At 46.2% G+C, this 17537-nt stretch overlaps 1 protein-coding gene across 1 annotated transcript in view; it reads right to left on the bottom strand.

Moving 5' to 3' along the window:
• The window catches only part of TENM4 (teneurin transmembrane protein 4), a 677831-nt gene that overhangs the window by 90762 nt on the left and 569532 nt on the right, over positions 1–17537 (bottom strand). The window contains 3 exon segments of the mRNA XM_088459938.1: positions 632–848; positions 7597–7743; positions 15659–15685. Of these exon segments, the coding sequence (XP_088316064.1) occupies positions 632–848; positions 7597–7743; positions 15659–15685 (391 nt within the window).

The raw sequence follows: 17537 nt of genomic DNA on the forward strand, positions 1-17537 counted from the left end.
GGATTCCACCTGTTCGGAGCGGTTCGGATTCCTCAGAATCCGAACCGCTCATCACTAATGTAATATTACCTACACACCCTATACTGCCGATCGCAGTGCTTTACTGTTTTGCCTAAACCGGGCCTTATTTATCAATGAGATTTATCATTCGCAACGAGTGATAAGACCCATTGCGAATGATAAATGGTGCTCCAGCCAATCAGTTCTGAAGTGTCATTTTTCCAACAGATGCCAGTTGGGAGCTGATTGGCTGGAGCACCATTTATCATACGCAATGGGTTTGATCACTAAGGGGTGTATTTACTAAGCAGTGTTAGGAGACAGAGTGAAAAGTGATAAGAAAGTGATAAGGTGCCAGCCAATCAGCTCCCAACTGTCATCTCACAGGCTGTGTTTGAAAAATGACAGTTGGGAGCGGATTGGCTGGCACCTTATCACTTTCTTATCACTTTTCACTCTGTCTCCTAACACTGCTTAGTAACTAGACCCCTAAATGATAAAGTCATTGATTAATGAGGCCCACTATCGGTTAGAGGAATACATGTAGGGTAGATGGTCTTCATTGGCAGCGAAATGATTTTTGTGCCCCACACAAGAGGGAAATAATATAATTATAAAAGTATTGACTCACCCTCCATCGAAAGGATTCTCTCCGGGAATGAAGTGTGTGCTGTCCCGGCCTATTAGGAACTTAATCCTGTGATAGAAGGACTGCAGGTTCTGCTGGGACACAGGAGCTTGCGTTTCTTGTATAATATCCAGAGGGTCCGGAGATCCCAGGCACAAGGCGTTTGTGTGACAAGTTTGCTGGAGGCAGCAGTCGGGATCCATACAGTCAGCCAACCCATCTGGAAGGCAAAAGGCAGACATCACCTGTTACCTGGCGGGTTATTGCCCTGTACACGGACAGCGTGCCGATTCAGAAAGTTACTGTAAAAGCAGAATAGCTCGTTTGTGCATTTTTGGGAAAGGAGGTTTTACCAAGTTCTGAGCAGAACCAGAAAGTTTACTGCACATAATTCCCATTTCATTAGAAGACTGTCCCAATGTAACAAATCACATCAATTGCTTTAATTTAACACTCTGAATGGATACCAGGGTCCAGCATGTTACTAGAGTTCGGTGGATGATGTGATGCAGAGATTTTTTTTAGCTCTTGCCAAGCGCCGTCAGTGGTAAACTTGGCGAATGCTTGAAGATTCACTTAGCTGTTAGAAGAAAATCCTTCCCTGCGTAGCACCAGGAGCCGAGGTGCTAGATACACCGGCATACTATGCAACATGCAGGGTGAAACTGCTTTCAAGGGCAATTGGGAGAAGGAAGAAAGGAGTTCCGGCAGCTGATGATTTGTACAGGACTAAATAAACTCTTATATGAGTTGTAATCTCTGCTAGACAGAGCACCGCAACAAATAAACCTGTATTGATAGCTATAATTGTTATATATATATATATATATATATATAGATAATATAAAATTACATTACTTTCTTTCAATGAAAGTCTTACTGTTGCCTACTCTCATAGGGGCGGTCATTTTGTGCCCTAATATACCATCAGACTCAAGGACAAACTATTCCTATACTACAAAAAAAAACTCAAGACAAAATATAGGGGGGAAGGGTGTAGGCATGTGACAGGAATTACCCAGGAAAAAGCATTAAGCATTTAATTTTTTATTACAGTGGCGTGGGGGTCATTGTAAAGCGTACATTCTGCAGTGGCAAATATCTCCCACAGCCCTTAGTGGACTTTGCATGACAAATATCAGGACCAGTGCTTGACAGTAATTTGCACCCATTGCTTAAACAAAGTGGGGATAACCAATAGTAAAGGAGGGAGCAGCCATTCATCCATGATGAACTAAGCACTAGGAGCATCGCTGAGACATGAGGTTTACACCGCCTCACGCCTCAGTCACCCATAAAATGTCTGCCTCCGTTGTGTGGAAACTGACAGGATCACTGTCGAGTTTCTTAGTTTTTAAACTCACTTTGCTTCACCAAAACTCGGGTGAGTTTGCCCTTATCAAACTCGCACATTTACTAAGAAGTGAGTTTAACTGAAAGTTAGTTTTTCGATGGTGAAGCAGATCAAGTTTTTTCTTGCAAATTGCAAGTTTAGAGGCGAGTTTAGATGCGAGTTCAGAGGAGAGTTTAGATGCGAGTTCAGAGGAGAGTTCAGAGGAGAGTTCAGAGGAGAGTTCAGAGGCGAGTTCAGAGGCGAGTTCAGAGGAGAGTTCAGAGGAGAGTTCAGAGGAGAGTTCAGAGGAGAGTTTAGAGGCGATTACTCACCCAAGATTGCAGTGTTTTCTCTCTTACAAACTCACCTGAGCAAGCAGCCTGCACATATCAGTGAGATATGTGTAAGCTGCTTGTGTGTTAAGACCTGTAAAAAACAGGTTAAATCTTTTTTTTTTTTTAATTACATAAGGTCCCCCCCCCTAAAGCTTAACCAGCCCCGGACTTGCCAGCCTGTTCTGGTACCTAAAATTACGGGGAACAAAACGAGTAGGGTTCCAACGTAAATTAGGTACCAGCACCAGGCTGCAGGGCCAGTCCTGGTTTTAATTATAGGGGTAAAAAATTTGCATAGAGGTACCCCTAAAATGAAAACCAGCACTGGACCCTTTCTAGCGGGGGTGTCACAGCCATGGGTGCCCTTTCACCGGGCCCCCCAGCCGCAGTATCAGCCCTGACCGCTAGTCAGCCCAGGCCAGGGATCCCTGGGGAGTTGAGGACCCCTCCAATAAAGGGGACACACTCTCCGGGGCACCCCTGGCCTAGGCTGATAACTCGGGGCTATCCCTGCCACCCCTGGGCGGTGGGTGGCTAGTTGATAGTGTAGGTGTAGTGTTAAAAATGTAATTAACAACATTGTCTTTACAGTAGAACTGCAGGTCCCAGCAAGCCTCCCCCGCATGCTGGTACTTTGAGAACCACAAGTACCAGCATGCGGGGCATTAAGGGGCCACTGGTACCTGTAACGAAATGTGTAAAAAAAAAAAACAAGACACACACCGTGAAAATAAAGTTTTATTACATACATACATACACACACACACTCACCTGCTCTCATATGTTCACGTCCCCTTCTCAACGTAAAGTATCCAATGGCTGTACCTGTAAAAAAAAGATCCAATACTCACCTTTTGTCCCACGATGTTCTCTGCAGTATTCCAAAGAGGGCACCGGAGACACTGTAACAAGACACTACAGCATATTGTTACAGTATCGCTAATGACAGCTCCGGGCTTGAGCAATCATTAGTGCTGGGGCGGCAAGCCAATCAGCGGCTTTCATTAGCGACCGCTCATTGGCTGGGCCCGGCGTGGGCTTAGCCAATGAGTGGCTCCTCCATGTGGGTTCCAGCCAATGAGCGGCCGCTAATGGAAGCCACCACTGATTGGCTGGCCGCCCGACAAAAATTATAGCTCAAGCACTACACTATCAACCCACCGCCCAGGGGTGGTGGGGATAGCCCCGGGTTCTCAGCCTAGGCCAGTGGTGCCCTGGAGGGGGGGTCCCCTTTATTGGAGGGGTCCCCAACTCCCTGGAATGACTAGCGGTCAGGACTGATGCTGGGGGGCCCGGTGAAAGGGCACCCCTTGACTGTGGCATCAGCCCCCCTCTAGAAAGGGTCCAGTGCTGGTTTTAATTTTAGGGGTACCCTTACGCAAATTTTTTACCCCTATAATTAAAACCAGGACTGGCCCTGCAGTCTGGTGCTGGTACTTTAATTTACGATGGATCCCTACTCGTTTTGCTCCCCGTAATTTTTGGTACCAGGACAGGCTGGCAAGTCCGGGGCTGGTTAGTCTTTTGGGGGGGACCTCACGTCATTTAACAAAAAATAAATAAATAAATAACCCTACTTAAACAAGTTTAAAAAAAAAAAACATACACAAATCACTATGATTTGTGTATGTTTCAGCCAAACTCGTGGCTCAGGAGGTGAGTGTTTAAAACTTCTATTTCACAGTGAGTTTGCTACAATCTCACACGAGATTGGAAACTCGAATCTTAGTAAATTTGCGAGTTGCATCATTTTCATCTAAAGTATTTCCTATTTTGGCCGATGGTGAGTTTTTTCGAGTTTGCAAACTCACACGAATTTTTACAGTGAAAAAAAGAGAACTCACTTCAAACTCACTCGAGTTTGTCTTTAGTAAATTTGTGAGATGAAAAAAAATGCCTAAACTCACGTTAGTTTGCAAACTCACACAAACTCGACCCTTAATAAATTTACCCATTAGTGTCTGTAAAACGTGCATCGTCATGTCACAATCAAGCAGGAGCGATAACAATTTTTATCAGCATAAAGTCGGCACTTTACGGGGTAAAACCATGCGTGACGTTCCCTCCTGACACGGGTGATATGTGATTGTAATGTTGGAGAAATACAGTATCTTTATAGAGCAGAGACCGTTGGGTGAAAAATCCTATTTTATGATGCCAATTACGAAAATCTCCTGCTTTATGATGGCGGCACTTACACTAATCCTACTTTGTGACTCAAGTCATGTCGGTGTCAGACAGAGAGCAGGATTACTGGAGTCGTCACTTTGCATATTCAATGGTTGAAGAAGAGTCTGATCTGTTCCCATGCTTATAGTGCTACAAGACGGCGGCTGTTATAGGGTGTGTGTGTGTGTGTATTGGGGGGGGGGATCCTGCAGGGTCAAGTGACACTTCATGTAGAGTAATAATTGTCTTCACACAACGACCTGGGCGCTTATTTATTAAGCTAAATATTCTTGTCAGTTGCTGTTTGCAGAAGATTGCTGCATTTTATAGTGTCAGGGCTAATTAACAAGAGGGTACCACGATAGATGACATCAAATATGCCTGGATGATAAATAGACTGAATGCAGGAGAATGATATTACATGGGCAACTTGTATGTCTAAATTTGCAAACCCACATGGCTGCAACTAGCTCTCATGAATGCAGTATTTACCCCATAGGACGTGAGGTTCCCCCCCCCCCCGTCAGAGTGGGATCGGCGGTTCAAATCCCAACGCCGGAAGACCGGCACCAGTGAAGATCCCGACAGTAGTTAAGGTAAGTACTAGCTAACCTAACTCCCCCCTCCCTTAGGGGTGCCTAACCCTAACCCCCCCCCAAGTGCCTAAACCTAACTCCCCCCTCCCTTAGGGGTGCCTAACCCTAACCCCCCCCCCCCCCCCCAAGTGCCTAAACCTAACTCCCCCCTCCCTTAGGGGTGCCTAACCCTAACCTCCCCCCCCAAGTGCCTAAACCTAACCCCCCCTTCCCTGCAGCCTAAACCTAACCCCAAGTCCCCCCCTGGGAGCCCCTAAACTACCCTCCCCCCCACGGCTGTCCGCGCCCAGTGCCCGACTCATCTTCAATCGGGGTGCTGGGCGTCAGGCTCTCGGCGTAGGTAAAATGACAGGCGTCGGGATTTCGACGCGTGTCATTAGACTCTTGCTGAGATTAGACAGTCGGATGCCGACAGTCGGCATTTAGATTGTCGGCATCCCGAGGATCAGTATGATTTACCGCCGGACACATGTCCGACAATTCAAATCCCGACGCCGAAAGACGGCACCAGCAAAGACCCGGACAGACGCTAAGGTAAGTACTAACTAACCTATCCCCCTTAGGCAAAATGACAGGCGTCGGGATTTCAACGCCTATCATTAGATCATTGCCGGGATTAGACAGTCGGGATGCCGACGGTCGGCATTTAGATCGCCGGCATCCCGACTGCAGCATACCGTCTGAGTGGAGGCACAGGGATTCACCTCCAGCTGCATAAATGGAAAGATCTCCCAGAAGAACGGATACTGGCAGACCATAGAGACTGGGAAGGTTCAAACTTCTCCTCACACGCGTACCAAGTAGTGTCCTGAACGAAGGAATTATCCCATGGTCAGTATAGGGGGTATATCACTCTGCACTAGGTTGTATTTCCTCTTCCAGACCAATTGGGGTTTCATAGGATAAAAGATGAAAGTTTCCTAAACCTCGGGGCACCCTAACAGTCCAGGTTTTAAGGATATCCATGCTTGTGCACAGATGATGAAACACGTTTTTCCAACCACCCCCGGATGCTGACAGCCTGTCGCTCAATTAGTGATAGATTCCACTTTGTGCCCGTAATCGCAATGCAATCGCTGCGCACGTGCAGTGCTGCTTATACACATGTGCGATGGCAAACAATCGCTCGTTCTGCGGCAGTAATCGCCATTGCGCTGAAGCAGACTCTAAGGGGTAAATTTACTAAAGTGAGAGTTTTAGAAATTAGTTTTAAAAAAGAGATGTTCCCCATAGCAACCAATCAGATTCTACTTAACATTTAATTAGCACCTTCTAGAAGATAAAAGCTAAAATCTGACTGGTTGCTATGGGCAACATCTCTTCTAAAACTCACTTCTAAAACTCTCACTTTAGCTTAAGCATAATCCTTAAAACCTGGACTGCTAGGATGCCTTCAGGACAGAGATTGGGAAAAACTGCTTCATCCTAATCACCTATGTTACTTTAGGACATCTCACTTCCCGGTGCGTTTTTTTTTTTACACGTCCATAAATGAATGGCCTCCACTGACGGAAACCTGCCCTGACGAGGTAAAAACAAATGGTGACTTATAAAAATGATAACTAAACAACGCATTTAGAAACATAGAAACATAGAATTTGACGGCAGATAAGAGCCACTTGGTCCATCTAGTCTGCCCCATTTTTAAACATATTATTACCTCAACCCTTATTGGTCCTTACTTCTTCTGAAGGATATCCTTATGTCTATCCTATGCATGTTTAAATTGCTCTACTGTCTTAGCCTCTACCACCTCTGACGGGAGGCTATTCCACTTGTCCAGCACCCTTTCTGTGAAGTAATTTTTCCTCAAATTACCCCTGAACCTACCACCCTCCAGTCTCAGAACATGTCCTCTTGTTCTAATACTTCTCTTTCTTTGAAGAATGTCTCCTTCCTTTACCTTGTTAAAACCCTTTATATATTTGATCGTTTCTATCATGTCCCCCCTTTCCCTTCTCTGCTCCAAACTATACATATTAAGATCTTTTAGTCTTTCCTGGTACGTTTTGTGGTGTAGGCCTTGCACCATTTTAGTTGCCCTTCTCTCTAATGTATTACTATCCTTCTGGATACGTCCTAACCCTGCGCAATATAAAACATTGTAAATCATCAACCTTCCATTAAATGTAGCACGGGAGGTCCGGAATGAGAAGTGTTAATGGACTTGTGGAGGGGGAACCTGCATTTCTGTAAGCGATGTGTTTATTTGAAGCTCTATGTACTAAGCCGTCACTTCATTACACACAGATAGAGCTGGGCAGTCTGCAGGCCCCACATTGCCGCACTTATACTGCCATGTTTTCCTTTTGCTGGAAGTGACCCCTCTGATTGTACTGAACGGATTCTGTTGATAATTATAGGGGGAACTAATGACGAGCATTACCTGCAAGTATTCTTTATTTACCGATCTTTCCAAATAATTGCACCGCTGTCCAAGCGCGTCCTGCAATTACCCCATCACAAGAATGGACGGGTGACAAGATCTCCACATAATTACGGTGATAAGAACGCTTTTCCGAGCACTGTGCTTACCGGCATCGTTGTCCTTGCTGTCGCTGCAGGCGGTTTCCATGGAGGTGTCACATCCAGCTCCTCTCCACCCCAGCTGGCAGACGCAGTTCCAGCCGTTCATGTCCAGCGTGCACCTGCCGTTTCCGTTGCACAGGCCGGGGCATCCCTCTGCAAACCCAACAAAGGCACCGGTTATGGAGTGGAACATGCATAAAGCCATTTTTCTGCAATAATGACAGCCCCACGGACATGAAAATGCAAGTACATCTAATAGCAAAAGGCATCGGGCAGCATTCGCAGATACAAATGTTTTAACACATGGGCAAAAGGGGCATTTTCCCTGTACCCGATAGGACAGGTAATCCACCAATAGACCTATAAGTAGAGAACCACAAAGAGGTTCTAGCTGAGGCCCAAAAAGAGGAGAGTTTAAATGATCAAATGAGTTGCTTGAATCATATGCTCCTAAAATGCCCAGGCAGGGGCCACATTAAATAGGAGGGGCATAGATCCATTTCTAAATCTGTTATGGGTCACAGAGCCCTAATATTACCCAACCTCAGAACTAAAAGCGAATCTACGCCAAGACTTCACCCAAGATCTAACCCAAGACCAAGTAGATTCAGAACAAACCCCAAACCTACCCCGAGGCCCAAAGATCCACGCAGAGCATCTAATGCGTAAGGATTGAAAAGCAACCAATCAGATCATTAACATGGCCCGGTAAGGTCTACCACCGGACTGTACGATGCTCATCCTGGCCAGACACCTAGCTGTCATACTACCGGGCCACTTCCACAATCACTGGTGTTTGTCAATGTGATCAGGAGATGGGCGCACACAGCCTGATAGCATCCACCTACCATCCCCACATACCAACGTGTCCAATAATAACGTCATTGATGCCAATCAGACTACTCGGGCACTAGATCGGGCATTGGGCTTGTTCTTTGCCCACTGTTTCAGCTGTGCTAAGGCATTGTGTGGCTGACGATAACTTGTCAATATACATGCTGCTCCATCTGCCTCAACCGGTATCATTCAGTCGCCCCTATAATCACAGCTTGTACTGGAATATGGATATTTGTGACACGCTCTGGAAACTATACTATAGCTGTGGATGCTACCAGTAGGTCTTTTTATACAGGACGGCTTATGTTTCTGGTGACCCATAAAGAATTATATGGAGTTTTACAGCGACATCCAGACTCCTCAGACCTAAGATCTTTTTTTTTTTTTTTTGCAAAAGAGCGTAAGATGTAAGTACAGCCTTTATTTTACAGCCCTGCTTCTTCTTTCTATGGTAAAAGCAATTACCCTGAACATTAGATGCTTTAATGCACGTTACAAGCTCCCTCATCAATCCAGATGCAGTAAGTGCACAACGTCTATAGATCCAGCCAGCTAATTGCCTCTCCCGGCTTCTCCCTGTGAATAATTTGCTTCTTAGGGCATATAAAAGGTATACTCTGCTGCATATACATTGAGCTTCAGAAAAAGGCAAATTGGTTCTAAGCACGTTCAAGTACGTTGGTATGACTTCTATCCATGTCGCTGGCGTTGGTCTCCCCTGACTATAGTTTATAGACAGTGGAGGCGGCCATATTGTGCGGTTCCAAAGAGTCCGCCCAATGGTTTAAATCAGCAATACATTAAAGAGGCAAAACCAAGTTAGTTTATGGTTACCTTAAAACAATCTGGCAGACTCTCCGGAATTGCGCTAATGCTGCATCACGCAGTCTAATCTGTTTTGCCGACGGATCTTGCGATTTTTAGCAAGTGCGCATGCTCCGGAGCTGAGCAGGTATGGGCGATTCACAGTCATACACATCGCAGTCGCGTCTCGCGTGTGGCTGGATGGGCATAGGGTGAAAACTGGGTGTTTGCACACAAATGAAGTTCACTGAGGGCGCATTGTTGGAATTGCAGGATATATGGAGCCTTGCGTAGGAAGAGACCAAACGATTGAATATGAATCTCTCACAACAAGTACAGGCTGTGAAACCAAGTGTTTGGATAGGGGAGGTGCGGGTATATATATATATATATATATATATATATATATATATATGGATGGGATGTAGTCTGGAAGCCGACGGTCTAAATGCCGACCGCCGGCTTCCAGACTCTCTAATCCTGGCGTGGTACTAATGACAGGTGTCGAAAACCATACGCCGGAAGACCGACGCCCGGCATACCGCACAAAGGTAAGCCGGGAGCGGACAGCCGGGGGGGGTGGGGGGTATTAGGAATAGGGCTCCTGGGGGGACAGGGTTAGGCACCCCCCAGGAGGGTTAGGTTTAGGCTAGGGGAAGGGGGGAGGATTAGGGTTAGGCACTTGGGGGGGGGGGGGGGGGTTAGGGTTAGGCCCTTAGGGGGGAGGTTAGGGTTAGGCACCTAAGGGATGGTTAGGGGGTAGAATTGGGTTAGCGATACTTACCATAGGGACGATCGGGATCTTCACCCTTGCCGGGCTGCTGATGTCGAGATTTGAACCGCCGGCCGCTGGGTACCATAATACCTGCTACAGCCATATATAGACATGCTAATCATACTATATAGGGGCCGATTCACCTCTGTGTTGGTTGGCGGTCGCCCGTCACCTCTCTGCGACTTTATGCAAATGCCCTTCCCCTGGTGTACATCCCTGCCTGCGCAGAGTAAAAAGAAAAATTGCTCCACTGTGCCCAACATCAGCAGTGCGTGTGACTCCCAACCAGGCCCATAGTTCTGTGCACGCAATGCCAGTATTCTTACATATAACTAAGTGGCTGCAAAGCCATTTTTAGGATTGTGTGTAGAAAAAGAACTACAGAATATGGGGGCTATTCACTAAACCCTGGAGATTGATAAAGTACCAACCAGTCAGCTCCTAACGGTCACGTTATAGGCTGTTTGAGAAGAGGAGGTAGGTATCCTAATCCTCCTCCTATCCCTACCCTACCCCTCCCTCCTTGGTACCTGAACCTAACCTCCCCCTCCATGCTCCCTAAACCTAATCCTCCCCCCTTAGTGCCTAACCCTAAGTCTCCCCCTAACCCTGCTACTTACCTTCAGGATCCTGGCGGTCCGTATACCGGCACCAGGATTCGGACAGGTGTCGGGATTCCGGCTCCGGCATTCTGACCGCCAGAACCCCCTCAGTCGGGATATTGACCACATCCCATTTAAAAAGTGACAGGAGCTGATTGGTTGTTACTTTCCATCCCTCCATTTTCTCTCTCTCCAAGGCGCGTGCATACTAGACGTCAGTTTAATCGGTTTTGCCGATAACGACACATCGTTATGACATATTTGTTTTTAATTGTCCCGCTGGTCGCTAACGACATCCCCAGTCGTCTGTATTCGAAGCTCAATCTGGGGATGTCGTTAGCTATGCCATGCAGCGTGGCCCAGCTCCCTCCCCGCTGCTTTTCCATTATTGCCGGCATCGGCACATGTGTATGCACTTACTGATGACGGCACCCCCGCCGGGTTCGTCGCTGAAAAGGGCGCTGGGTTTACATATCGTTTAGTGTGTAACCAGCTTTCAGTGAATAGGCCCCTATAAATGATGCTGCACTTCACCCAGCAAAACATGCTACATAATCTAGTACACGTTCCTAGAACTTAGCACTGTGCCGATCATACGAAACGCCTATTAAAACGTGAAAACGTAACGAAAATAAATAATTTAAGTGATTTTTTTCATTGTATTCTGACATCAGCGCAAAACCTCACAGTCACTGATGGGCACATCCACTAGCAAACTGCGAAACGACTGCACGATTACCACATTGTAATCGTGCAGTCGTTTCACGGTCTGTGCTGTGCTTACACTGAACGTTCAGTTGTTCAGTGTAGGAACATCAATCATCCATTACCATGCTCAACCTGACGTTATCGTCAGGTTGACAAGCATGTTCGGGCGATGATTGATGTCGGAAATGACCAGCGGGAGCGCGCATCGCTGCTCGTTTCCGACATTAATGTGCCCGATTCATGAACGATAACGATATAGTTATCGTTCAATCACTCATAGAAATCGGCAAGTGAATGTGCACCTTAAGGGAACAACACAAAAGCAATGAAGAATGGCAGGTACCTAGAGCTCACACTCTACAAGCAAAACCAGCCGTTTTGTTCCCTCTGAAGTCGCGCAGCGTCCGGAGATTGCACCTTACAGAAAATACTGACTACAGACGCCACTTTGACAGAGAGAATCACAGGTTCTGGTGCCAGCAATGTAACTTTTAAATAAATACAAGTCCCTTCGAGTGAAACATTCTGGAAAACATTCAGAATAGCAAAATATTCATAGCTGACTAGTTCATTTCAGCACTGACTCAATTAGCGCATTGAAAGCGGAAGATAAAAAGTCAATAATTAGGAAAGACAAATGGATCTGAAAAATGTTGATATTCAGGCACAGGCTGTATTGTCTGAAACTAACATTTTAAATCTTTTCCCCTCATTTTTCTGAGAGAATCCAGCAAAATTCACCACAGAAGTCGAAGCAATTACTGCCGGACTTCATGCCTTTTAGAGGCCGCAGTAACTAGATTTATGCTGCTTAGACCAGTCCCTAATGACCCGAATAATCGAGAGGGGCTAAAATTGGGGTCCTGATGCAGTTTACAGAGTGCTTGCTATATTATGGAGAGGGGACAATTATTTCGGCGGACGCATTGACAAACTGATGCAAAACTGACTCCCTGGCTCCAAACAAGCTGATAAGTGACCATTAGTCTACAGGACACGGGAAAAAAAAACAAATCTCTTAAATTCACCTGAAAATGTGAAGCATGTCCCTGAGGTATAACTGCAGGTGTTTGTGAATAAGCCATAGACTTTAAATTACCTCTCGCGACAATAGCCGCTGTTCATATCTCTGGATAACCAGATCATAATGTGCTTTTAAAGTGTGCCCATTATTCACACACAGCTTGTGCAGCCCCTTTTGTGGGCTAATCAATAGTTATTGAGTGTATTAATTCACTAAGAACTAGTGACATAATTGAGGCATGAGGAAGTGTGTACCTCATGGACGTCAACAGTCCTAGTGAACAGATAGGCCAGATCTCAATTCAGCCCACAGAAATAGGGTCTTCTGCTCTGTACTGGTGACGGCTACAATTTGAAATGGACTGTGAATATTATTACACAGAAATGGACAATTAGGCCTGATACATGCATCAGTCACAAAGTAATGGTGAAGTTACAGAAGCAGGGCCCAAGATGTTTTTTTTTTTACATACTACAATGAGACATTTCAGAAAACGCCTACATGTTATTGTATTAGTTTATACCGAATCAAAAAGTGTAAATATGGGTTAGAAAACCTTGCTATTGTGTATAAATGTATTAACACTTGAGATAAGTGACACTGCCTAATATGTGCAATGTACATGTTGCCTATGCACAGTGGGGGGCAGCCATTTTGTTGGCCAAACCAATGTTCAAACAGAATTCCCTAGAAATACCTCAGAGATGTCACTAGTTCCACAAAATGGCTGCCTCCAAACATGACATCAGCCCTGTTACGTACAGCAAATCAACTTGTACTATTAGCAAACTCAAGGAACCCCTTTTAAATGTTTTATACTGTTCTAAATTTTGTGTATTGTGTAAATCCACATGAGATGTGTCCTCATACACCTGGCATCTATACGCCATACGGTGCAAAGACGCCCAGTGTAGCTGAGACACTCTGAGCGGCATATTGTACCATCTCTTTCTTTACATTTTGTGTCTTATTCGCATCGCAGATGCAGCAAAACCACTTTGTGTACTAAAGACTCTGGGCTGCGACTTCAACCACATAGGAATTCGTTTTAATCAGCACAAAGTCGCAGACGGAGCTGCACAGCACGAAGAAAGGCCGCGGCATCTTGGCACTTCGTATAGAGATACAGACTCAGTCGCACACAGATGTACAAATATCGCACATCAAATTGTTCAGTGCAACCTAGAAATGTAGTTTTATCACTTCCCGGTTGTTTTATTTATGCGAATTAGACGCACATTTTGAACAAGAAAGCAGCACGGTAGGCCTAGTAGCCTGGGACCTGGCGTGCCGAGAGGGGCTATTTGCCGTGACTTTAGGAACAATGTATGAGGCCTCCTCTGTACTGCACCTCAACCCAACAAGAATAGCCCCCAGGCCAATAGCGACACCATATTGCTCATATCCACATTCTCCTCTATAAGGCAACACCCCCAAACTGTAGTATTGTGAGAGACCCTCTGTATATGCTGACAGGGGAGAACTGGGAACATAATTGAACGGTACTTCATGATTAGCACTGCCGGGAGACTTAGTAGCACCATCTTCCAAACTAGGCAAAGTCCCTCCAAATTGTGCATGCCGATTTGATTGTTCTCAACCAGTTTTGCTTAGAAATAGGCACAAAAGGATGAAATTCTAATCTGCCTTGGCCCTTTGTGTGCTCACATTGGGTGATGGGAAAAGGGACCCTATGAAGCTCATTTGGAGATGGGAGGCTTTGTATAGCTACGCATTGGATATTCTGAGCTGGCTACAACAGTAGATATATATCACTCGCTCTGAAATGTGGTTTGCTCTATAGCAACTATATTCTAGCATAGTCCTAGTCACTATTAACAAATGCTCCACTTATTCGAATATTTCTTTTTCTAGGGAACGGTTTTCTGCCGCGCACACGTATAAGGAAATGGCGCAGAGGGAGTGGCTAATGTTTGCTTGTACGTTTCCTTTCACATTCCGGGCGGAATGTACCAAGCATTGGAGGGAGATAAAGTGCAGAAGTTGGCCAAAGCACACAATCTGGGTACAACACTTTAGCGACCCAGCGAGTGGCCAATTTGGTAAGCTATACACACTAAGCTATACACGCTTACCAATCGGCCGCTGGATAGGTCTGGCCAGACATCACAACCCGGTGCCCATTTAAAATTTGCCAGCCCAGTTGTGATGTCCGTTGTCGATGGTTCTTTTGACCTGTATGCGGGTGGTCGGTGGGTCGCCCGTACACACTGGCAGATGTGCCAACATATCTCCAAGATATATCGGCATTGGCTGTGCTGCGGGGCCGACGTAATATCTGTGAACAACGTCGTTGAGAGACATCGGGTGTACGCATGAGCCGATGCACTCGCGATATATTGTGCGTCGGCTGTACGAACGACAGGTGAAGTAGGTAATACCGCCGGCCGCTTCAAAATCCGACAGCGGAAGCCCGGCAGAGGTGAAGATCCCGATCACTTAATAAAGTAAGTATACTAACCCTATAACCCTATTCCACCCCCTAACACTAACCCTCCCTTAGGGGTGCCTAACACTAACCTCCCCCCCCAAGTGCCTAACCCTAACCTCCCCGTCCCTGCAGCCTAAACCTGTCTCCCGGGGGGTTGCCTAACTCTAAACTCCCCCCGGGGGTGACTAACCCTAACTCCCCCTTCCCCTAGCTTAACCCTCCTGGGGGGGTGCCTGACCCTAAGTCCCCCCGGGAGCCTTGACACCGAACCCTCCCCCCCCCGTGGCTGTCCGCGCCTGGCGCCCGTCTTACCTTCGTTCGGTATGCTGGCTGTCGGTCTCCCAGCGTAGGTCTAATGACAGGCGTCGGGATTTCGATGCCTGTCATTAGTACTTTGCCGGGATTAGACAGTCGGGAAGCCGGCGGTCACCATTAGACCGTCGGCTTCCTGACTACATCCCTGAACGACATATGGTATAGTGTGTACCCAGCTAAGACTGTGCTAGGTAACTGACCGTTAAAGTGGAGAAGGTTGCCCAAACAACCAACCAGCGCCTATCTCTCTCCAAGACTTGGTACATCTCCCCCTCCATTTTTTCTGTTTGTTACAATGAATGAAAGGGATGGAGGGTGCCTGAAACATTCTATTTGCAGATTAGAGCATGTGCCAATGGGAAATGGAATCGGGGCGGCATCCGCGCACACGCAGCTAGGAGTGAGGCGGAGAGGCCGCTCAGTGGAACGTGTACACGATGATTGCGTTAGTAATGTCTGCTCAGATGGAAGACAACACAGCAGTTGTAACATTTCTGTGGTAACACACAAAGACAATAGGAAAATAAAAGGAAGGAAGACCGATACAATACCTTTCACTACCTTATCCAGATAGTGGGCTTGGGGAATAAAAGACAGGACATTTAAGGTAGGGTTGAATAAGTGCTGGGTGCTAGCCGGCTGTGCAGGCGCTACAAATCACAAAAGGGAAAGAAAAAGGAGCTGTGTTAAATTGATATGTTTAGGTCTAGACAGAGCCGGGCCGGTGGAACACAGAACATGCACAGTGCCTGTAAACGTCTCCTATACACACACACACACGGAAAGGTCTACTCCACGGCATCTGGTGCCACTTCCTGCTCACATGGCGCAACTCGGGGACCATCAGCGCAATGCGCAGATCAATGTATGGAAAACTTTTTTAAAAAATGACTCCACTTTTTGTAACCCATCTGTTCCCCTTCTCCTTATTCTCCTGATTTTACTATAAGACGTTAATCATACTTACATTAGTCCTGCAATCCAATGGTGGCTATTACCGCTGATCACGCTCCAACAGTCCGGAGACTTAGCGGTAAGGTGTTATATTTAGGTCACAGGACTTCTCCTGCAATTCTCTGACCCGCCTGCTAATTACAAGGTGCTATACTAGTATAGCACATTATAGTATAAGGTACATTATAATGTCACAGGACGTGAAGCTGGGACCCCATCGTACAACGGGACATATACTGTACCGGGGGTTTCCCGAAGCTGTTCAGAGCTGACGGCTATGGGAATATCGTATTATTAACTCCACACTTCATGGTGAATACGTTCAGCGTTAAGCACATTTCACATTAAGTTGAGTAGAGACTAATCTACCATACACTATATTTGCACATCGGGTGACAGACTGTAATGGGTATAATAGGGATGTGCAGGCTCGGATTAGTTCGGATTTTCCCGCCAACTTCTGATTTTTCCCGCCAAAAATCGAGGTCTCAGAAAGAGGCAAAATGTCATCTTTCATGGACAATCGTCATCATTCCTGGACAAAAGTCCATGAAAGATGATGTTTGTCCATGAAAGATGACGTTTTGCCTCTTTCCGAGACCCAATTTTTGGCGGGAAAAATACGAATTTGGTGGGAAAATCCAAACTAATCCGAGCCTGCACATCCCTAGTTTAAAAGAAACTATACAGGAGATACTATGGAGCGTTCAGGTGTATTTGGCAAACAGTGGCATTTGACGATCGCGAGCGGGGGACCATTCGCAAAGCTATAATCAAGAGATTATGGTTGGAGATTGAGCCTCCCTTTCAACTATCCGCCCACACCCCCCCTCTCCCAACCTGCTCTATCACACATTCCACCAGCTATGTACCCGATGAGCAATACTGGGATACCCCTAGTCCGGCGCATTTTAGTCCAGGCTCTAGCCCTTCCAAAATCCAGTAAGAGGGATAGTTGGGAAATATGACAGTACATTTCACTACCGAGATTTCAGCACAGTTACAGACCTAGGTGGGTGTTTACACTTTTAGGAGTAACAAAATCGGTTAGCTGCCTCTCATCAGGAATGCATTCAAGATCTTGGCGGAGGTTTATCAAAGCCAAGAGCAAGAAAGTACCAACCAATCAGCTCCTGTCATTTTACAGGCTGGCAGCCGATTGGCTGCTAGGAGCAACTTCTCCACTTTATCTCTCTCTCTCTCCAAGATTTCATATATCTCCCCCCCCCCCCTGTATTTGAAACGAATAAAAAACAAAAATCGGTCACTGCAAAGCAGAAGATGGATCGATATCCTGCGCATGTTTGTGTTCCATCATGCCCTTGTCTGTCAGCGGGATTCTGGGAGCAAGTGCCGGAGACCACGTCAGCCACTGCAAAATTTGTATCCGTCAATTTAAAACCCATATTGCCAATGTATTCTGAAATGACGCAGGGAACGTAGAGCGCATGATCTGCATTCTATGTCGTGTGTGGA

Source organism: Taudactylus pleione, unplaced genomic scaffold, assembly GCF_031769625.1.
Source record: "Taudactylus pleione unplaced genomic scaffold, aTauple2 ptg000954l, whole genome shotgun sequence".
In the NCBI taxonomy this organism is placed as follows: domain Eukaryota; kingdom Metazoa; phylum Chordata; class Amphibia; order Anura; family Myobatrachidae; genus Taudactylus; species Taudactylus pleione.